At 41.4% G+C, this 24292-nt stretch overlaps 1 protein-coding gene across 1 annotated transcript in view; it reads right to left on the bottom strand.

Moving 5' to 3' along the window:
- Positions 1-23962, bottom strand: part of LOC111221156 (voltage-dependent N-type calcium channel subunit alpha-1B-like) — a 161519-nt gene extending 137557 nt beyond the window's left edge. Inside the window, exons 1-3 of the mRNA XM_022744504.1 lie at positions 23679-23962; positions 21518-21623; positions 17707-17846 (exon numbers count right to left, since the gene is read on the bottom strand). Of these exons, the coding sequence (XP_022600225.1) occupies positions 17707-17846; positions 21518-21623; positions 23679-23959 (527 nt within the window). The 5' untranslated portion in view covers positions 23960-23962. The remainder of the gene's footprint in view (positions 1-17706; positions 17847-21517; positions 21624-23678) is intronic.
- Positions 23963-24292: the final 330 nt, after the last annotated feature.

The raw sequence follows: 24292 nt of genomic DNA, 5'->3' as shown, positions 1-24292 counted from the left end.
GGTGGGCCACTTTCTTTCCCATTTACACTCCAGTATCAGCATGGCTCTCCAGAGATGGCCTTGGAGTCACACAACACACACCTCACCTTCTTCTCTTGAGAATTTCAGTCTCATCGCACAAAAACAAAGACTCTCAGATAGTTTCTGTCTTTTATTCAATGTTCTATCTTTAGAAACGGAGGCAGCACGGGTCAGGGATGGTCAGGATTGAGATGGGAGGTGTTGGGATGGAGATAATAGCAGTTATCATCTTAGGTGACTTTACGTGCCACTGCGTTGGCTTTTCCTTTCTTCTTTTTCTCACCTGCAGCAGGGCCTATGAGGACTGAAATGTTGATTGGTTGGTTGTTTCATCCACCATTTTGATGTCTTGACATCTGCAGCCAGAGGTACTCTTAGCCCCCAGAGGATGAGGATCATTTCTGATTACTTTGGTGACCATCTGACCTTTCAGCTAGTGCTAACATCAGTTCAAGAATTTAAATTTATTTTAAGATTAGCACATTGGGGGACTAAGGAAAGGATCTGAATTGCATTTGGCTCATTAAAAAGGGCTTGCTGCCACGTTAGATGCCCAACTCTCAAATATAAATTCACCCCCAGGAATTCTCAATTTCAGAATCACAAATTCACCAATTTTCAAACTCAAGGCTCAAACAAACTGAACACTGTCTGCCAAAGTCAAGTCAAAGTCAAGTCAAAGTCAAGTCAAAGTCAAGTCAAAGTCAAGTCAAAGTCAAGTCAAAGTCAAGCGTCTCCACAAACGTCCTCCAAACTACAGATGTTGTTCCACTTGAACTTGTCCTCTCAGACAGGGCAAGCTGGGAAATGCTCTGAACAAGCTTCTCCAATAGATCACTTTTAAAGTTACCAAAAATTATCAATTTTTTCTAGTCCTACCTTCCATACTCTAAAGTGACATATTTGTTAGCTATAGAAGCTTGCTACACTACGTGGGTTGATTGAAAGACTTAATAAAAGGAGAGGAAGTTACAAAGCACATCCAGTCTCCAAAGATCCAGATTCCAAGACGTATTCTTGCACTGACTGGAACTTAAGGCATATTTTAAGGCCTACTTAAAATTGATGCAATGCATTAACAGAGAACACACAAAAACAGTTGCACATTTTTGCAACATTTCTTGTAAAAGCTGCTGCACTCAGTCATTTCAGAAATGTAGAAAAGATAATGCTCAGCAGCTCCACGCTTTCTTCAGTGTTTCTGAGACACGTGTGGGTATGACCCTATAATAGCCCTAAATAGCAGCCAGGGACCTGCCAGTGTGAAATAGCTGGTTCAAATCATCAAAACAACATCACCAAAAGACAAATATTAAGAAAAACAGCAAGACTCAGGATGAACATTTAAGCCCTTATGATACTAACAGTCCTCTCTGGAGAAATTCCCTCTTCCTATCTCTTCCTCTCAGCAGTGGCCTAAACGCTTCAACACCCATGAACTATAATCTACAAACCCCATGGCCAGTAGACCTAAAGTGTCCGGCTACAGGAGTCTTCTCATCAGTTTTCTGATGCTACTTATGCTCCTAGTTCCAATTGTGTGGTTGTATATATGATTCTGCCCCTCAATCTCATTTTTTCTGCCTGTGTGGGGATGTGAGAAGTGGTCCCCTTTAATCATGGCAGTGCAATTCACACAGTCTGAACAAGGGGAAATCATCCAGGGGAAGAGAGCAAAGAGATCGTGGGTTTAACATAAAGAGCCGTCTTTTACGAGTCCGTCCCTCAAATTACTCAATCGCTTAGTAGTGAATATGGGAGGGTTTAAAAACTCTCACTAGACAGAATATGCCAATGTGTTCTGACAACAATTTTAACCAACTGAGAAACAGGTGAGAAGGCACAGCATGATTAGGTGCTAAAATACTACCTCTATCTTTTTCACAAGCCTTGGACAAACAGGCATACAAAGTCCTTTTCTCCATAACAAACAACAGGTCATAAGCCTGTCTCTCAAAGCCTTCCTCGGACCTACAAATTCTTTTTATTCTAACAGTGGACTGCAAGTCAAGCTTCTTTTCAGGCTGAGTCTGTCTTTTTGTGAAAGACTGTAGTCTGCAGTAACACATCCAAAAAAGACACAGATACTCTACTTATCTCTACTGTAAATGTGACAGTGGGCAATCTAGAGTTAAGATACTAATAGTTTCCAGTTTGTCAGTCAATACAAAAAAAACAAATCATAAGTATATTTATACCAACACTTCACAAGAGAGAAATAATAAGGCTTGTTATTGTAAGCATGATCTTCAAATTCTCACAAAGGTATTGTCAGGACTGAAAGGACATTGAGACTTCCCTGTCTGTGTAGAAAGAAACCTCTCTCTCAAACCTGATATAATACTTTTTCAAAACTATTTCAGACTATTTCATTTAATAAGCAGCTCCACAGGTTGCAATTGTTGTTCCCTTGAACTCAAGTTATAATGCAAAGCCTCTATCCCCTCCTTACGGGGTACATTCATGTATAAGCTTGCAACATCCATCTTACATAGAGCCTAAAAGACATTTTAAATTAATTGGATGTTCTTCTTAATATTTGTCTTTTGATAAAAATGTTGTCTATATATGTCAGCCCTGTGATAGACTAGCAGTTCTTAGTTGATGGATCAACTTGTGTGGTTAACTGGTTCCCATAACAAACGAGCCTCCGGTATGATGACTAGTTACACGGCCCCGTGCAGGATGATCAATAAATCGTGATGCTAAGCAAAAGCTGTGTGTGGGATATTCTACTTTTCAAGACTGAAGCCTGGGATAAACTGAAAGGTCAGACTTTTAGTGACCCACTGACCTTTCTTCTAGTCAAGCATCAGGCTAGGAGACCTTTCCATTGTGAGCTTTCCTCTTGCAACAGCAAAATATCAACTTTGTACTCTAGATTTCAAATGAGCAGTTTTCCCTTTGGCTTGCTGAGCAATTTCAAAGAAATAAACCCTATAAACCTTTCCTTTACACCACCCTCAGAGCAAACTTAACATTTTTGGCCCTATTTTTGGTAAAGCTCTTAGAATCTCAAAACCGTCTTTGTGCTTAAGAATTTAAAGTGATTCAGATTGTCAGATTTACATTTCATCCACACAGCCAGCCTTGGTGAAGGACAAAGCATTTCAGCGGCTCCAGCTGTGCGAGGCCTTGAACTGTGAAGGACAAACGAGGTCTGGGACCTGATCGATCCTTAACATCGCCGCTCTCAGAGTGTTAACAGGCTTGTTCAGTCGCCCACACTGCTGAGTAGACGTTTGGCCTGAAGGCCTGCCTGATCATATGGACCAATAAAGAGAAAGAGATACTCAGCCAGCAGATTACTCCAGAGATATCACTAATTCTCTGCTGCCACCTGACCTAACCCAGTCTCCACATTTGTCTAGAGTCAATATTGACTTACTGTAAATTGGTGAATTGTCAGATAACCAAGCATGTTGTCAAATGGGTTCGGCTGCAACATCATAAGGTTGTGTTTTGCTAAAAAAGATACAAGCTTTTCTTATCTTGTTTGCTCAATTTGCTTAGATAAGAGATGGGATAATTGTGGTGTTACAGAGCATCGAATTAACAGCAGGAAAACATTAGCACTCAAACTGCAGTAATGGCTGTGCAAAGCTGAAAACGCCCACTGAATTAATGAGTCTAAGGAAGACATACTTGAGACAATAATTTACACCGGTGCCATCTGAAATAACATCTCAGCTCATTACCGGGAACACATTTCAGGGGTTAGATTTTAATAATTTGCACAAACAAAACAAACAAAGGAAAAAAAAGGAAAAAATGAATTCGAATGAGTAAACTGGGCGACTTACAGTGACTCATCCTGCGTTAACAAATACACCTGGTACAACACAATTTCGATGTTGCTCAAACAGCTGAAGAAGCCAAAGCAGAAATTAAACAAAATTTTTAACACTAACACCAAACATCCCCTGAGTCAGTCATGCGGTCCCTGAGGCATGAATAACAAGGATTGTTCCGAGGAAGCACAAGCTGGTCGTCATATCAATACACTCCACCGCCAGGATCAATAGCTCCAGAGCATAACAAGCCGACACACAGAGACGGAGGAGAGGACACACACTAAACCTCGAACTTTACAGACACACAAACAGCCTTTTCTGGTTTTCCCTGCTCTGCTCTGGTGATACACACCTCTAGCTACTTAGTTAGTTAGTGTAGACTTGTCATCACAGTGAGTTTTTGTATTCTTGTGCCTGCTCAGAGACCTTTGCTACAACCTGCGCTCTGGAAGCCAGCACTGATAAGCCGCCGTTTATCACAAGAAAGTTCACTTCATTTTTGCTTTTACTAAAGCTAGATAAGATGATTAAACAAATTACAAACCAGATTTAGAGGTGTTGGAAAATTTATTTTGTGAATCTTGGACAAAGCTGGGATAGCTGCTTCCATCTTTAAAGGCAAACCACATCCAGACTCCAATTACAGCACAAGCTCATCTACGCTTACTTCCTCATTAAAAAAATTCTGGAGCAGGCCTTGTGCCCCGCCCACCATCGCTGCTTGCACTTAGTTGACCGGTGGAAGAGCATTGCGTAGCAGTATGATTAGCGGTGGAAACATCGGACGGACTCAGCCACGTTTGAGCCTCAATCTGTTATGCACCAAAATTGGCAACTAGCAGACGTATCAGAACAGTTAGCGTAGTTAGCATCTTTTATTTGTTTATATTGTTTGTTAGCTTGTAACTGGCAGTGGTTGACAGTGTTAGTGGTTGTGCTAATGCAAACTCTCCTCTCTGTACTGACAAGGTTTCAAGTTTATTGGTTTATTTTGCCACGACCCCCGTCCCTGCAAGTTGACCATGAGATGAAACCATAGCTGTGTGAACTGCAGTTCAAGGTGGAAATACGGAGTCCTGGCATTGACTGCTTATTTCACTCATGATATATTATATAAAAAAATATCATATGGACATGTTAACAAGGTCAAAAACTTGATTTTCATTGGAGGGGGTCCTTAATGCATAGGCATGACATCTCATCTCACTTTTGGAGGGTAAGCAAATAAGCCAATTTCCCAAAATGTTAAACTATTCCTGGATGCAGCGTGAGCATATGGGGTACAGTACACCTATAGTCCAGTGTAGACAGTTTAGGGGACTGTTATTTAAAGTCCAAGTAGAATAATTCAGGGAATTAAACCAGGGCAAATTTTAAAAACAGGTATTACAATGTGCTGAAACAGAAAACAAACAAAAACTAAAGTATACAGGCGCACAATGCTTAAAGATAACGGCAGCACATTTGTGACAGCAAAAACAGTCGTGTGGTATCAACTGTATATAGACAGTAGATGGTAGAGTACATTCTGTTACTGCCTGGACAATATATAGGCCTACTATACAGTACAGCTGGCATTTAGATAGTTGTGTGTTGAGTAACGAGTCAACTTTACTGTGAGAGGGTTACCCAAATAAGCAGGAAATGGAAAATGAAAATGCAGAAACAATGCACACCGAGGCTCAAATGTAATAACGTACACAAGGTTATGTATACTGTTTATTGTGGTAGCTAATACTTCAGCACTTTGATCTTAGCCTCTCTCATCTCCCTCATTTTCACTCCTCTCTGTTGTGCCCTACACCTCTCTGTGTGTGACTCCATCAGTTATTCCACAGTGAGAGAGCTTACACGAGGGCCGGGGAGGGTGAACAAACAGAGCACCTCTCCACTGAGGCGAGACGGAGAGAAGACGAGGTGGAGAGGAGGAGGAGGCGGCGGTGAGTGCTTCAGCAGCGGCAGCATCCTCCTGGTAGATCTAATGAGACAGAAGGGAAGAAAAACCGGAGGAGGAATACTGTTTCTCTCACCGCACGGTGCAAACAAAACTCCCCACGCCCTCTGCCTCGGCCTGAAGCCGGAGACAGCAGGCAGTGAGGAGGAGATGCTCTCTGTGCCAGAATTTCCTCCATTACGCAAGATGTTTGGGAACAGGAGGGGACACCACAAAACGCCACTTTCCAGCCCTTTTAGGGGCTGGTGATACGGCTCAGAAAAAAACAAGGGGAGCCAATCCATCCATTACACCGGCAATATGACCAAGTGGGGCCCATTCGGTGATGCAGCTGCTGCCCCTGCAGGTGAACTCGGGGAGACTGAGGAGAGGGACGCTGACTGGCTGACTAAAGCAAGACACAGTTAGATAATTCAATATTCAGGCTGTTTCAGCTTTCGTGCATTTGGTTGTGAGAGGTCCTGGAGGTCAATGCTGTACAAGACACCAACAACACTACGACAACGCAAAGTCAAGGGAGGAAAAGCCCTCTGACTGCCAACAATAAAGGGCAAGACATTTCTAGTGAAGGAGTCAATCATAGTAATATCATAACTCCGCAAATAGAGAATGACAGCAAGTAAAATGGAATATAATATCGGTGACATGTACATGCATCATCTCCTGCAATGCTCTCCTCAAAGGTCTCCCTAAAACCTTTGGTTGACTACATTTGATTCAAAATACTACAACCCATCTTATCCAGATGTGATCATATAACACCAGGTGTCAGATCTTCGTATTGGCTTCTGGTTGGTTTAATAAATGATTTATTTATTTAGGAATATTTTAGCAAATTAAATGAAATGTGCTCCATTGACACTGTTTAAATGAAGACTGTTAACTGTTTCTACTGCACAGTCGTTTTTGTATTTTGTGATTTTTGTGTTGACTACGATATGTTTAACTTCCTCTAACTATATTCTCTGGAATACTTGCTGACAGTTTATTAACATTAACACAGTAAAATGTGAGACTAAGATACATAAATCAAAAACAGTTATGTCAAACAGGAGAACACATCTGTGATGATAAGATAATCCCTGTATTACTTTCTACTGAGATCTAATAAGCTTGTGGGAATGGTGGAGGAACCACACTTTTGAATATGATTCTAATATGCTGTTTCTATGTGTAATTTTATACCATTATCCATTTTCTAAAATCAGTTGAGAAACAGTTTATGACAAAATAACCAGATGGAAATGTCTGTTTTTGTTCCAGTGACTGAATACCTGACATATCAGAAGACTTCATCTCACTGACGCAGCTATCATTTAAAAAAAAAAAAAAAAAAAAAAAATCAATATTGCCATAATGGAGTCCTGCTCTGTCAATGGAAACGTTGCCTACCATGGCCTAATACAACCAGAAATATTAAAGAGATCGATTTATATTATGGTATATATCATCCTATCTTGCGTTCCTATAAGAGCTCTGATGGAATAAGTCCTCCCTCTGTGGTGCCTTAAATCCTTTCTGTCAGATTCAGAATGAGAAAAACAAACTATCTCCTCGATGTGGCCAGTAAGAAAATAAAAAACACACAGTAGACGTAGTATGAAAACATACTGGATAAAACAAGATTTATATGATAAATACTGCTGTCTGCCAAATCGATTGCAGTTGCAAGACTGGGAGAAGAGGGAAAGACTGAACCAAATCCTATTAACATTTTTACATAATCCCAGTGGGAAAGAACACGTGAAGCAGGATCATTAGTCAGGATGGAAAAGTGCAGTAAATACTCACTTAACAATGCTGACATTTAAAGCTAAATCATTTTATTCACGCTCGTAGGTTCCCTGTAAATAAAACTCCCTCTGAACATGAGAATTCCTGGTTACAAAACAGGGCAGCTCCTCCACTGCTGTTGGCACTTGTGACGTTTTTAAGACACCAAAGTAAGTTTGTGTGTCACAGGTGTCAGTCATGTAAACTTCCTGCAGGCTGACATGTCATTCTCTCTTCTTTGAGAGTCAACACGTTCACCCTGATAAACGTTGACATTCTCTTCAGTGCCGCTGACTGCAGGCTCCAAGATTCAAAGGTCTCTGTTATTTACCGTGAGCTGTGTGAGCCTGGCCAACCCAGCGTCCAGGTTGAAAGCTGACCCTTTCCCTGCAGGGGGGGAGGGGCACTAACCGCGAGGCCTTTTAAAGCTCGGCTTGGGACGGTTCCTCACACACATCTTTTAGCTGTTTATGAGAGGTGATTTTTCTAAATTCAAGACCAAAGTGACTGGATTTTTGAAGAAGTCCAAAGAGCACCACCTTTCAGATTATATTTTAGAATCAGATATGTATATAATAATGAAAAAACAAATAGCTGTAGCCCAAAATATGTATAAATCTCTTCTCATTTGATATTTACTGTGTCACTGTGGGATAAATTATAACCACGCTGCATGACTGTCACTTTCTCTAGTCTCTTTCCAACAAAATGTAGTGGTGTTACCTGTAAAACTACTGATGTTTACAGACCACATGTTGTTTTTTAATTAGCTCTGGACTGAGTCATGTGTGAAGAGGGAAACCTGCCAGTCTGCCACATCAGCTGTGGTGTAGTGCACTTCCTCTGCCTACAGGAAATGACAAGCATCACTTTCAGCCACGCTTGACTGGAACCCTGGCAGCCAAGCCAACAGAGACACAAAGTTGGGTGTGCAACTGTGTGTGTGTGTGTGTGTGTGTGTGTGTGTGTGTGTCTGTGTGTGTGTGTGTGTGTGTTAGAGATAGAGCAAGAGAGCAATTACTCATGTTTTTTTTTCGTGTGGGGTTTTTTTTTGTGTGTGTGTGTGTGTGTGTGTCTAGACACGTATGAGTGCTTGTGTGTATTTATCTTACACGTGTGTGCACATCAATTAGTCGGACAAATCTTTGATTAATGTGCACTGTAGTGTGTCTCTGTGTGCTCGCCAACTTCCCACTGAGCCAAATGAAGTCATGTTATTCTTCAGAAGCTTCTTTATCATGAGCCATGCCTCCCTACCAGGGGCTGTGTCTCACAACTGGAGCAAATGATGCAAAATGTGACTGACTTGCCAAGAACCTGCCAGATATATGTCATCATGATAATTGGTTGAGCCACTTCAAGTGAAGCCATCTAGCTAGCAGCCATTTTAGTCCGACATGAATACTGTAGGCACGGTGGCAAAGGGACAGACGCAGGCTGGATTTGTTAGATCCACAGTGTTATACTGAGTCACCTTGGCTTACTGTATTCAGTTCTCATAAATATTCATGCACCAGGGCTTGCCTGTTAGTTGGCGCAAGCTGTCATTAGTCAGCTGTAATGTCCAAACATGCTAATGCAAATGTAATAACTGTCACATCCACATCAAAATATAAGTCAGACTTGACAATACGCAGGGATCCCTGGCGGCGCAGTGGACCATGAACTGAAAAGTCTGTCTGGAGACCAGTAGTTGCATATCATTGGCCATATTTCTCCCCCCCTGATATCATGTTGCAAGCAGCAATATAATAAAAGACATAAAATTACCCAAAAATAGCCATAAAAAATTACAATAATCTTTTTATTCTTTGACTTCTGGAGCAGAACAGGTGATTAATGACATAATCAGTTTGATAGCCATGACTGGTATTGATTAAACCACAAATACACTCATAAAATAAGTCTGATATTGTGCTCATAGAGCGGATCAGACCTCTGTAGGCAGGATTAAGAACTGAGTGTCATGATATTTTCTGCCACAGCCAGAAAAATGGCCACAAAAACTGTACAGGATGGACACAGCTGTACAGGCTGTAGTCAGTTTACTCACAGATAGGTATAATCTTTATATCCACTTATGATATATATTCTTATCCTCCTATTGATATAATCTGATTTTGAGTCTGAAGCAGAGAGGGCTTACTTTTACTCTATAGTTAAAGACAGATGATTGGTTGATAGAAATGAATTAACAATTTTGATAATTGATTAAGTCATTAATCAAGGCATTTATAGAAATTCAAGAATGAATTCTCTGGTTCCTGGATTTGCTGCTTTTCTCTGTAACATCAATGTCTGGGGCTTTGGACAAAATAAGCTATTTAAAGACACTCACCTTTATCTCTGGGATATTGTGACAGACATTTCCAAACGTTTTATACACTATGTGATTAATGGAATGATCCAATAAATGATAACAGGTTTATCAATAATGAAAAGACTTGTTGGTTACAGCTCTGCCTCGGTTTTGTATTCCTGACCACATCCCTGCGTGAGCGTGAGCAGGAAGAGAAGGAGCTGCCTGGGTTCTCACCCACTGCTCAGAGCTCTTGTGTTGTTGCCGACGGACAGAGCGGAGCTGGTATCAGTCTGCTACGATGTGGACAACATGGCATCAGCATCAGCAGCACTCAGCCAGCCCCACAGAGCACACAGTGTTTACTCACTGAAGAGATTGCTAACTGGCTAGAAGACATTACGCAGAACAGCCTGTTCCGAGAACATAACCCCCCCCACACACACACACGCATACAAACCAACACAACCTCACAGCTGTCAGGTCACTGACTACATCTGTCAATACAGGAGATATTGAGGAAAGGATCAATAACATGAGAATGAAGCTCTGTGTCCAAAATGAAACGCCTCTGAGAAAACAACTCCCTGGATTACAAGTGACCGTAAAGCTGCATACATCTTACTGAGAGGATCATGAAACACTTGAAATTTCATAAGCACCAGCTGGACAAGTTTGGGCACATCAGTGAATCAGCACTGTTTGTCATTGGTTACAAACCCAACGCTCAGGATGCACCTGAGTGAAGACACAGAGGACAACTGGTCAAAACCCCAGCCAAAAATTATGACATTGAGAAAAGGTACAACATTATCAATACCATTAGACATAATAGCCAAAACTGCCAAAATATGACCCAATTTGTATTGGAAGAGCCTCGTCTAACTACTTTCTTGTGTTATCATCGCTGTATTTTTTGATTAGCAAAAGGCCGCTGTGCAAAATATTAAGGCAGTGATTTTGCTAAATAGCAGAGATACAAGGATATAAACAATTCTCCTTTATCTTGCACTGTACAGGTGCTGCCTGTAACTAGTGACACAGAACTGTGTGCTCACTCAGATCCAGATGTTTACTACACTGACTGAACGTGGCAGAGTACTTTAAATGTTAAAGTGTGGCTATACTTGATTAAAAAAAAAAAAAAAAAAAAAGACTGCTAAATACAACGTAAAACATTAAATAAAAATCATCAGTTCTTTGCTTAAAAATGTATTCACCATAAAATGTAAAATAAAAGTAAAAGTAACACTACAGTCTACAGCCATGCTAGTGGCTAATATGTTCACAGAGGCTAATGGGAATGTCATTAGTTTTGCAGTTTTTTGGTCCATAACCAAAGTATTGGACAAATTAAAATTCTGATTCACCAAATTTCATTAACTACAAATGTCCACCTCATGGAAAAGTCAGACGATCAACAAAGTCATTAGGATTCATCCTCTGGGGATCATGAACATCTGTAAAAAATGGCAATTTCATGGGAATCCATCCTGTAGTTCATCAAACGGTTCAGTTTGGACCAAAGAGGTGGAGCAACTGAAAGACTGACATTACCATCCCTAGGGCCAAATCCCTATAGCGAGACTAAGACTACACAGAAACAGATTTGATAAGGGAGAATTTCAGCTTTAATAAGTGGATTAAATACTTAAATCAAATATGATAAAATGCTATTTACCCCTGACACTAAGCTCAGGCCTCAGGTGCAGTAATGTACAGCAGACACACACACACACACACACACACACATACCCAGACACAAACCCCGCTCATATCAAGCGCGCATGTAACACAAGTATCAGACCAACATGATCAGAGCAGCATTTTGTCAGACGTTCAAAGGACGCATTTATTCATGCTAAAGTGACCCAACCTCTGTGGTCTCTGCAACTATACTTTGAAGCTTCCTATTGTGTTGCCCCGTCGCCTGAGAGGCACATGAAAGGAAATCACAACTTTGAAGTAGACACAAGCAGCGACTCCTGCCCTGACCACTTACGGCCAGGACTCGTGAATCAAACATACAGATAAATAAATGAAAACAACTGCCCTGGCTTTGTTTCCCTGGTGCTGGCAGTGGGATTATTGCTCTCAATGACTTCAGCCACGAGCCTTAGATTGCTGTTGCCATAGTGTTTGCACGGGCAGTAAAAGGCCATGGGAGGCTTTGGTCAATAACAGCAGTGTGACTGGCAATCAAAGGCCGAAAGGCAGAAGAGGTTAACTGTAGAACCACTGAACCGTTCAGGCGTTACTGACACACATTAACAAATGTATATATGTATACGTAACGTAGCTATGAAGCTGCAAGCAACATATTCATTCCTAAATTTAAACACATCTATTTCATACTGAGCTCAGTGTTAAATGCAGGCTCCAGTTATCCAGTTGCCTTTGTCTATTTCTATTTATCCTACCCGAATGAGTGACAATCTCTAATGTTCTCATTCATAGGGGTTATATTCAAGTACATAAATATCTCTGCTCCATATGGTGAAACAGTGAAACAATGGCTCGAACAGCAACAATGATGTGAACTGAAGGAGTGTTGAATGGATCCAGTGTTCAAATGAATACATACACTCACACACATCCTGCACACATCATACCCACAATAGATATATGCTAATTAATTTCAGCCTTGCACCTTATAGAACATCTGCTGCATTTCTTTTTCTTATGTACGTGTGTGTCGACTCTGCACTGCCTTTGTTAAATAATCTAACAAATAAAGCAAATAAGTAACACGTGTGAGAAGCCTGTTGACAGCTGTAAAGTACAATGTTTTTTTTTTTTTTTTTACAGGAGTACTCAAACCATTGCACATCACATTGTGCACATCTATAAAGTTGGGAATCAAGATCTAAACAAACAAGATCCTACATTTCCCATAATGCAACATGAGAGTGTCTTTCATTATGGTGAGTTCACATCAAATGGGGTGGATGGTAGAGATGGGAAAGATTCCCATGTTAACGACACGTGTTTTCGTGATCTGACGACTGAAGACGGTTGTATGGTTATAGAATTTGTTGCGTTTTAAATGGTTATAATACTTTGCAATGACAAAATTACAATATATCCATTAAATGAAGGTCAAATTACATTGAACGGACTTAAGGCATTCGTGTCTCATCCGTGTCTCATCCATGTATTAAGCTCCGTTTCGGATATATCATCTTTAAAAAAAAAATTATAATTACGACTTGATTGTCGACATGACGTAGTGACAGTTCCAAAACTCTTATAATATCTTACAATATTACAGACACTCTGATAAGACATGAATGCAGTATTACCTCCTGCCTCCCTGGTTAAAACCCCACATTTTTCAAGCCTCACACCCCCACAGTGTAACACAAGCTCTCTTGTGTATTGTACTTTCCAAGCCTGAGCTGAGAGACAGGTGAGGTCACCTGGGTATTTTTTCATCAAAAGGCTCCTCCAGAGCCTCGGAAAACATGGAAAACTGTTTTCACAGCATCAGTAGTGGCCCCTCGTGACTAGTAAACTCACACACATGTAAAATTGATGGACTACCTCTTTAATTTAGGGTCGGCTTCAGAGATCATTATCTGGTGGTATCTGGTGCGGTTATCTGAAAACAGCACACACCCTGCAGTCAATCAGAAGTATGTACACCACTTTCTTGGCTTTCAGAAAAATGGCTACAATTCAAAACTTCAAAATAAGAAACCACTTTTCTTCTCCCTGTTTGACTTTAAAATGATCTGCTTCTCCCAGTTTCTGCTCTAAAAAGGAGGAAGAACCCAGCGATTACAGACGGTAGAACAAATGGACACCTGCAAAGTTTCACCTTCGAAATTAGCACCAGTGTGAGTGTCATTTAATCCCTTTTCATCTTGGATTCTTTTTTATTTTTCTTTCCAGCCACTGAGTCATGATTCCCCAGTTTCTTGTGAGCACGGTGCTTCGTACATATGATATAAATGCTTCTTCTAAGCAGAGCAAGCTCCTCGCCCTTTCTCCTCATGGGCGCCGTCATGCTCAGCGTGTGATTGGCCGTGTCGGGCACCTCATCAGGGCTCAGTGTTCCTGGTGCTAGGCCAGCTCAGTGTGCTATTGATTAGGCCTTTGGCAACCCAGGCAGATTTATTCTCTTATTAGGGGGCTCCTAATGCCTGATCAGGACAGATTAAAGGTCTGCCACTGCCTCCAGCTACACTATCATTTAGACAATTTCATTAGGACTGGATGGCTATATCGACATAATTAGCCTAAGGACTGAGCACTGGAATTGTACAGCAGGCAGAGACCAATACTGATTTTTTAGCAAAGATGAAAAAAGCCTAAAATATGTTATTGACCTGTGTAATATAAGATGATTGATAAAGCAGCACGGAATATGTTTTCATTTCAAACAAAGCAGGATGATTTCCCTCCTCTCAGCCACAATTATATCCTCTCAGCCTGGATTATAAATTAGATTTTCTAACCAGTAAGATCAATAAAAAACTGGCTCTCACATTTGACTGATTGCAAAGCATCTTTTTTTTTTTTTTTTAATTTTTCATCCATCATTCTTGCATTGACTGACAGCATGCAACTGTAGTAGTGTTTTGTTTATCTGTGGGTTTCTCACTCACTTATTTTTTATTCTCTTGCTACTCAACATATTTTCACGTTATCATTTCATCATTGGTGCTATACTAAGCCCTAATTATGATCACTCATTCTTTCCTGCAGGCTAGTCATTCCCTCTGTGGGCTACACAGGACAAAGCAGAAACAGATTTTAACACCCAGGTGAGCAGTAAAGTCTGTCTAATCCTCTTCACTTCACTTAGGGAGGCTGAACATCTAAGGACGCGGTTGAATGTACTTGTTTTGCGTCTTTTATCTTTTGACATCAGGACCAAATCTCCCAGGAATGGGTTTTGCTCATACTCTGAGCCAGTGAGACAAACCGTACCCAGAGGTGATCTGATTGATTCCACATCGATGTGGGCTCGGTCCGGACACCTTTAGACCCCTGATCCCATAGGAGCATATCGAGCACAAAGCAAACGGAACGTCTCTCTCTCTCTGTCTCTCACACACACACACACACACACACACACACAGAAACCCCCGATCACGCCGAGGCACATTACCTACTGTGGTTGCCTGGCAACCAAACAGAGACACACACATACACAACATAATAGTTCATTTATATCCAGCTGTGTCAGCAATGGATAGCCAAAACTGAAAAGCCATATTCCTAAAGCTTTAGTTTTTTGAAGAGAAGAAAAACCCTGAAATAAAAAAACTGATTCTACACGACTCCACGTCAACAAGCAAATATTGATGTGGTCCTTTAAATTCATTCTCTGCTTTTTTCTGATACTGGCACATTTTAAATAACTCGGTTTTATTTATGCTTTCAGAAGATTAAATAACATGCCTCTTTTTTATATCCTATAAAGCTAAATGCTAAGCACCACTGCTGTTTGGAAATTCATTGGCTTAGACAAAAACACACTTAGAGCTTCTTGCATTGCACTAGGTGTATCACATGAAACTGGAAGCAGCTGGTGCGTCTTTCTGCATGAAGATAGTGGGATTCAAGTGTTTCGCTCCAAGCAGCCTCTGCCTCTGTGTGATCTCAGTCTTACATTTAAGGAACGCCCGCTTTCATCTCCCAGCACACATCAGTCCTTCGTCTGTGTAGGCATTTCAGGGGGAAAATTCAATCCAATCACAGCTCCAAACACGAATGTCTCACTGACAGCATGTGCCGAGTGAAAGAAAAAGAAAAAGATGTCCTAACAAGTGAAAGATAAGGAGAAATGTCTTCATTTTAAAACACCAATTTTCTGATTCTAATATTTATTAATGAAGGCGTCCAAAGGAAAATTGGTAATATCGCCCTGGTTACCTTCTTCGCTCTCTTCGCCTCGACTGCTCTGTTTTTCTCATCACCTTGTGGTCACCGCCTCTCTTTGTTCTGTTCCTCATTCAATATCCACCTTGATTCATATGTTTATTGACTTTTTGAAATAGTCATTATTTACAGCACAAATCCAATCTGGACCTCGTTCTGCATCAAGGCGGTAAATATGTCTCTGCTCTTGAATTTAACTAAGCAAAAGGAAGCGTTTATCAGCATCAACTGAATTGGGCTGAAACGGGCGCATTTCTAACATGGCAGATTATTTTTAGTGAGAAATTTTCTGGGAGGACTGCTTTCACATTGTTATATTGCTTTAACTAAAAACATTGTGCATCATCCACCACTGGAAGTTTGTAGTGAGCTGACCAAAATTCATCACTAATGACAGAGCTTTCCAAGATTTAATATGAGGTGGTGGAAGCCCCTCTTTGTACTTTTATCCTGCATTCAGAGGTGTGAACAGACTGGAAGGGGCAAGGACTGCTTCCTCTGCCACCACTAACATATAACCAACATATACAGATGTTTCTATTATTTTGTGCACCCTACTTATTTCAATGCAGGTAGGCTAAATAATAGAGACACCTCTCTGTATAATGAAATATAGTTCAACAGCATCACAAACGACATCCTCCCAAAAACAGTTATAAAAAACTGAACAGTGTAACCTTCATGAAAGTCGGATTTCAGAGCTGTTGTATTATTACTTAGGTGCACCTATAATAAACTTGAGGTGGTTGAGTTGTTGTCAACAGGGGTGACCTGACAAGCAGACCAAGATTTCTTGTCTGAGAATCGACAATACGACGACAATAAATGCACAGTTGTTTTAGGAGAATACTCTAGGATGGAAAGATTGGTTAATAGAAGTAACAGGTAGAATGGTACAAGAGATAACCATAAAGTGGAGGAAGTGGTATGAAGAAAAAACATGAAGCATGTTATAAACATTATTATCCTCTCTCTGCCATTGGTTCATTGAGAAGGAATACCATACTGCCTTCCACACAAAGATTCAGCGCTGCCTGAGTTGAAATCCCAGCAGTAATTACTCAGTGCTATCGACCTGACTGTTGCTCTGTCATTCATGACTCCTTACTGATAATAAGAAACACAGGCCATTACATGTCTCTAAAGCCCCACTATCTGACAGCTTCCCTGCCAGGGACCCACTATTGTCCGAGCTGCTCAAAAAAAAAAAAAAAAAAAAATATATATATATATATATATATACACACACACAATTTTCAACTATAAAAGCATCTGTCTCAGAACTCTGTGGTCCACTTAGCTAATAACTGGCACTGTCAACATGTACTTATTTCTGAAACTTTGATCAAACATGAAACGTGTGTTTATTGCACCTTCCAGTTGCCATGCCAACACTCAGATGACAAGGCTTTCTGGTAAAACTGGTCAATATGATGTAGATGTTAAGACAGAAGTTTCTGAATCTATTGAACACAAAATGAAAATGTTAAAATTACCGTATCATCAACCGCACACTGTGTCTTCCACTCTGTGGCCAAAAGTATGTGGACACTCAAACATGACACTTAAATCTGAGGCCAGTCAAGTTCTTCCACATCAAATTGGGAAAACTATTTCACTTTGGACCTGGTTTTGTGTATGGGGCCATTGTCTAAACAGGAAAGTGCCTTCCCAAAAGCCACAAAGTGTGTGGACAATATATATTTAAGTGTAGTCCAGCCACAGTGTTAAAGTCAAGGACAGAAATCGAAAGGCTAAAGCAATAAATGTACATAGTGACAGTTTTTTTCACATCTTTCCCAGGCTTGTGTTACTTGTTGAATAACATATAGATGCTTTTAGGCAGATGCTCTAACTGGAAGAGGGTAGATTCCACTACAATCTCACTCAGGGCGGTCACAGATACACACAAAAGAAACCACTCTCTCACTTATGACTTCCATCTCTAGCTGACACCCAGCGGGCGAGGGACTCACCCAGTGAGGACGACCACAAAGTCCATTACATTCCAGCCGTTGCGGAGGTAGGAGCCTTTGTGAAACGCAAAGCCCAGGGCGATGATCTTAATGGCAGCCTCGAAACAGAATATTCCAATAAAGTAGGGCTCTGTGTCATCCTACAGAAAGATGGAGAGAATTGGAGAGATGATGAGAATGACGGAGGAAGATCTTTGTGAGAGATAAGAGAGTGGTTAATGAAGCGTTCAGTGAAAGAGAGGGGGGTAAGTAAAAGATAGAAAGAAAGAGGGCTCCTTTTACTTCTTGCACCAGCATGACCACACGTGAAGGAAGTGGAGCCCCCTTCTTGGGATGAAAACAGAGTAAACACAGTGAAAACAAATATTCACACACATGGCATGATCTCAAAGGCTACAGTAAACCAGTGTAGAGCTTCGCTATACTTGTCTATGAAATCATCCCTTACATGCTGAATTAATTATTAAATTATGAAATTATATCGATGAACATATTCTTCCCAACTTGTTTTGAATTTTTGATAAAAATGTATTTATTATTATTATTATTATTATTTATTATTATCATCATTATTAATTTAAAACCTGACTCACTTTTTTCTTATGAATTAACCATTGATGCCTCGACACCAATAACTAAATAGCCTGCCCTCAACACCAAAAACAAACAGTAGCCTGCAATTTCCACTTTATATAGCCGAATGTACTTGTACTACTGTAAGTTGAATTTGCTAGGATTATTTACTGCCGCTGGATCTTATCAGTTTGTCACACAGTCTTTAACGAGGTTAATGACACCCATTGTGAGTTACTGCTGCAAAAGTTAAACTTTTCACATTATGGTCTGTTTTACCTGAACAACGTAACGTTGGGTTTGAAGAAATGCTAGCAAAGTTAAACTTTGCGTTAGCAAGTATTTAGCCGGTGTTTGACTAACATACAGTTTGGTTCCTATTCATTGTAATAACCCCCGCTTCCAATTTATTATCATCCAACTCTCAGCGATGGACCAACGCACATTTGAAACCTTTGCTCCACCAGAGCTGAATCACAAACCTTAAATCTTTAGCTACAGGCAAAACAAGCTAGCAAGCAACTGAACCAAACGTGCTAATCCATTATTCAACAGTTTAAAACAAGTTGGAAAGAATATGTTCATCAATAAACCTCATAAAAACCACTACAGTTAGCAGCCAAAACATTTGAAGGATAATATAACTCACATTCCTTAGAGTTTCGGAGTTATAAATTATCCAACTTGCAGCATGTGACGTAACTTCGTGGTGCGTTCACAGCATTGCCAAAACAAACCAATAGCAGCCGATTCAAAATAATGTCGTCCATAACCTAGCCTACCATTTGAACTTCCCGATCCTGAACATAACTCTACCCGAAAATATGAGAATGTTGAAATAACTGTCCCACAACAATACAATATTTTCCAGGACATTTTGCTTTTTCTCTCGTTTTCCATGACTAGAAAACTGGTCGGTTTTGCGGGTTTTCTGGGATGCGTTGACGGCCGAAGAAATGGCAATTTGGGCCAATCAGAGGTGCAGTTGGGCAAAATACAGGGGTGCTTGAGCTGACCAGTGCAGCACCTGCGGCAACTACAAAGGCATTTGGACCTCTCTTGTGTGGCATTAGGGCAAAATTAAGCATGGAAGTAGAGGGGACTTAGTACAACCAGAAGGACACATGCTGGCCTTTTGGGTCGACCTCAAGGGACTGACCAGAAGGATTGTTGGGCCCTAGAGAGATATTAGGCCTCCTTGAGGCACTGGCCCCAACCAGAGAAGTACTTCAAGTTCAAGTTTGTGGTGTTATTGGGACAAAAAAGAAACTAAAAGGGTATATGGACCACACAAAGAGGTACTTTTTGCATATATTCGGACAAACCAGAAAACTTAGGCCATTCAAGTGCCCGCCTGGTGTGATGTTAATGTTAGTGTGAATAATGAAATTAGGGAGCACGTGGAGTGACCACAGGGACATTTGGGTTGTTCAAATGGCATTATCCCAATGGGAAAAAGACATTCTTGTTTGAAAGGGCACTTTGGCACTCAGTCCATATGCATAACACAGATGACTGGACATGATTGATCTAGGCACTCCACATTATTTCCTAAAAGTGTCAAACAATCAACAACATGTCACAGTTGAATCATTTACACTATGTGGCCCGGTTAACCCTGGGCCTTGCTGTAAGTAAGGGAGTTGGATCAAGCGCGTATGACATGACACTTTTTCTTTGCTTCCATTAATATCTGTAAAAGCCTGGGGCGATGCACAGGGCAAGAGCTGTGGATATCTCATGCCTACTCTAACCTCTCTCCCCCTCAATTTTTCTCTTTAGTTCCCAGCATACTACAACCTGACAGTCAGTGTCCCCAACCCCCAGCATCACCCAGCCTCCAACATAAATAATCATGTAAAAGCAGTGTGACAGGCCTGAGCACTATAAGAAATGTGACCTTTTCTAAAGCACTGGCTGACTACAGTCAACATCCAGTGATAATAGATATGTTGGACGAGAATTACTGTATCAAGCATGAAGGCTGTGGTGGCGAAATATTGACAGTTTGTTGTTGTTATGGAGATGCAGATAAGCTGTCCCTGGCCAATAGGAGTAGCTGTAGGACCCTGCATCCTTTAAAATAACAAGGACAGGCATTCAGTGTGGTATACAGTACATTCATTTTGGTGTGCTATAAAAGGCAAGATTCATAGACAAAACAACTGAATGTCTTATGTAATAACAGAGCTGGAGGGCTGCCTGGATAACTGTCTGTACTAACAGTGTGTTAACATCTATTATACATACATCTAAAACGCTGCTGATTTATAAATACACTTGTGGAAGACAGCTGGGGAAATCCCCAAGGCCTACGGTGCTAAAGACCTGCATTGGATCTGAAATACTCTTAGTGAATAGCTTCTATCATTGCCTCCACTTACAGTATGCCTCCCTACTCTGTTGTCAGAGCTTCATAAATAAAAGCTGATCCCTCGTTCTAATTAAAAGGCTTCTTGTTGTATTGCATCCTCAAGGTGGAGGAGGCAGGGGAGAGGATGCTTGTTTCCTCCTTTGTGTAACCACTCCAGTCACTTGCTCAGGTGCTGAATGCTACTTTGTTGTTTTCCTAGTAGTAACATCTCTGCTGCTGAATTTCTGCGCCACAGCAGCTGAGATATTTAAAACAGGAGCAGGTGGTGCGACATGAGAAGAATTAATTGACATTTTCACATCAAGCTGTTGCTCTTTGTAACACTCTCTGGATCTCTATTTTAAGACAAAGTCCCCTCAGCTGCAACACCCTCAAAAACAAGAACAGCAAAGTGCTGAAGCATGAAGCTACATGCTATTCAGGTTTTTTTTTCTTTTTTTTTTCTCCAGTACACGGAGCAGAATGTGCCACTTGACCTCCCTGTGCAACAGTCTCTTTGGTCTCTCTCTGAGACTGGTTAGCTGTGCAACGTGACTGTCAGAGCTCAAATGTTGGTTTACACCGAATGCATATGTGAGCAGCTGGGGGGGGGGGCCGGAGCAGGTGATCAAAGCTAGCCCACTGAGAGGCTCTGATGGCTTACAAGATAGGAGCTGGAGGGACAAACACAGTAAAACACACAGGGTGGCTCCCCGCATTATGAGTGAAAGGTGCTGCTGCAGTTAAGCTGTTGTAGGTCATTCCCTTCTAACTCTGAGAGGCAGGTGCTTCTGGCAAAGGGGGTGCCTGTGATTACTCTCTATATCTGTTTACTGTTGAAAGTGTCTTTATTTAAAGGAAGTGACCTCATAGAAATGGACTTACCAGGCGCTCTGACATAGGTGTCTTGTCACCGGCAGGTAGATGCTGCTCCAGGGCCAGGACGATGCAGTTGGCGATGATTGTAGCCAGGATCATGTACTCAAATGGAGTGTGAGGGTTAAGGAGCAGTTGAAAGTGAAGTTGCATTCATTTAATTTCACAGCTGAATCATTGCTGTTATTTGCTTTGGTAGTGGGGAAAAGACCTTCTACTCAATCAGGATACAAGATTTTAACAGGACAGCAATGAGTACACAACGAATTAAAGATGGGTGACAACATTAAATTGCACAGAAAAACAAATCATCCTGCTTGTTGATGAATGATAAAATGCCATCACACTAAAACATAAACATCCCATTCCACATCATGCTCTGGCTTTCTACAAATAAAGCATCCTATACATGCGCTTATGATCCTTCCAGATGGCTGACCATTTCCAACCATTATCAATGCTTGGCTCATTCTGCAGTCTATTTTTGCTGGGTCAATGTCCGCAGGTCAGGGCCTATTGAGGGCCCATGAATCGTGAGGGAGTAGGAAGCTTATGACCATTAAAGCCAAGATGTAAAAGAGTTATCCATAAGACACCCGCATGCAACCAGAATCCTATTACTTGACAGTGAATTTTGAAAGGAAATGGCTATTTTGACTTCATTTCAGCTGTGGTTTTTAGTTTCATGTGGGGTTTTTTTTTTTTTTGGGGGGGGGGGTGTTTGGTCCTGTGGAGTGGAAATTCAATTCATATCAACTCATAGAGGGATAACCATTGTCATTCGATTAAAGCTAATGCTGTTCTCACTGTCGCCCACAGAGCAGATCCACTTGTCACCTTGTGTTTGTCACACAGGTTCTACAGCTGCTTTCCAGACTTTACTACGTCACTGCAAAAAGACATTCATTTCAACGAGTCATTTGATTTACTGTTGAGTCTGAAAATCTGAAATGTTTGTTTTTCAAATCACTTGTTTCAAGATTTCAACTACACTATACTACACTACTATGGTACTGTAAAAACATGTTGAAAAGCATGTATCACTAAACTTGTTGACAATTATTTTGAGATAATCCATCATTTAAGGACTGTGTGACTGGGAATTGCTTCTATTCATCATTCTTCAACTAAAATCTGAGTCTCAATGCTCATGACCTGATATTATTTTACTTGTTTTCAGAACAAATCACAGTCAGTTTTCAGACTGTTCTTTGTATTAAATGTAATTTTTCCTCATGGGCTGTGGAAGTATTTCAAGAGAACAGACTCAGAAACAAAGTGAATAATGTCATAGACTCTGTCACTTATGTCAAGAGAGAACGCACTAAGACTTGATGAGTGACCGTGACTCGTTGAAGTGGACATGATTTTTTTTTTTTTTTTTTTTTTTTGCAGTGTTGAGAGAGCGGCGTGGAGCGGTGAGCGTGGGCGACTTCAGCACCATGGAGAGTGCTCCCAACTAAGACAACGAGGCGGTGCTGCAACCTCCGACCAACGGTCTCCTTCACCAAAATAAACTGCGTTTTTTTCTTAGCAATTAGTCAACATGACTTCACAGGTGGACATGGGGAGTGGGGGGCGGTCAGTGGCAGCAGCGACAGCTCTGACCATTACCATTTCCCCTTTTACGCACGCAGCTTTTTATTGACTTCTAGCTGCGTAAATCAATAGCGATGTTTGATAATTATTAACTACGACGCAGGGATCGCTGCTGATGCCCGGAGCTGACATTTTGACAAAAGAACTTATCTGTCTACGTGGACACCCAGAGGCTCCGTATTGAGCTGGGAATAGAAAAGGCAACACAATAGGCGGAAGTGAAGTCTTTTCACCGTCCGCACCTACTGAGAAAATATCTTTGTGTCATGTTGAATGGAGATAAGGGGCAGAGCGACAGGTGCAGGCGGCGCTGCGCGGACAGGGGTAAAGAAAAGACACCGGTCGCTGCTCCACAGGCACAAACAGCTGCTCATTCAGCAGCACGGGCGGGTTTTTACAACCTAAACCTAGAGGCAAGTGAACATAACACAGCAGCTAAACTTAACAGGCTGACAACAGGCCTACAGGCGGTGGTGTGTGTCTGCTTTTCAAACATCTGCGTGCGGCTGCCACGCAAGGACAGACAGGTTACAGGCTCCAGATGCACCTGCTCTGAGCTCAGGAAGGATATGGCCACTCTGTTATTCGCTTTGCATACTTCCTGATGAGATTGTCCTCGCGGAAGATGAAGAGGGAGCGGTTGACAGTGAAGCAGTTTTGTTTGACAGGGTTCGGGTTGTAAATGGCCATTGTCCGGGCTCTCTGGGCCATCGACTGCTTGTACATCCTCTGGCCACCCGGAGCGCCGCCACCACCCCGGGCTCCCCCTCTCCCAGCGCCCGGCGCACCTCTCCCTCCGCCGCCTGCGCCTCCTCCATAGCGGGTGGGTAGATCTTCTGCGAAGCGAGCCATTCTGGAAACGCACAGATCCAAAAGGGAAAATCCAAACTGGTGTCAGTGGAAATGGAGGGGAGGCGCATCACAACAAACACACTTCATCCAAACCACAGCTTAGCGTTAGAGAGTAGAGAGAGCGCTGCGTTTGGAAGATAAAAAATAAGGTGGCCTCATGGAAAACCATGTTCTCTGGATCCTTTCCATTCATTCATCGTCAGTGGCATTTAAAGCATTTAAGTTTTAAGCAATAAAGCACTTCAGCTGTAAAATAATCACTTCACTGAGGCTGTTGCATCCATATCAGCCAGAGTCTGAGTGGAGAGAATCAGATCAGATCAGCCTGTCGCT

This window comes from Seriola dumerili, unplaced genomic scaffold (genome assembly GCF_002260705.1).
Source record: "Seriola dumerili isolate Sdu_G_001 unplaced genomic scaffold, Sdu_1.0 BDQW01000081.1, whole genome shotgun sequence".
Classification (NCBI taxonomy): domain Eukaryota; kingdom Metazoa; phylum Chordata; class Actinopteri; order Carangiformes; family Carangidae; genus Seriola; species Seriola dumerili.
Note: the sequence above shows the minus strand (reverse complement) of the source record. Positions and strands in the feature narration are given on the sequence as shown.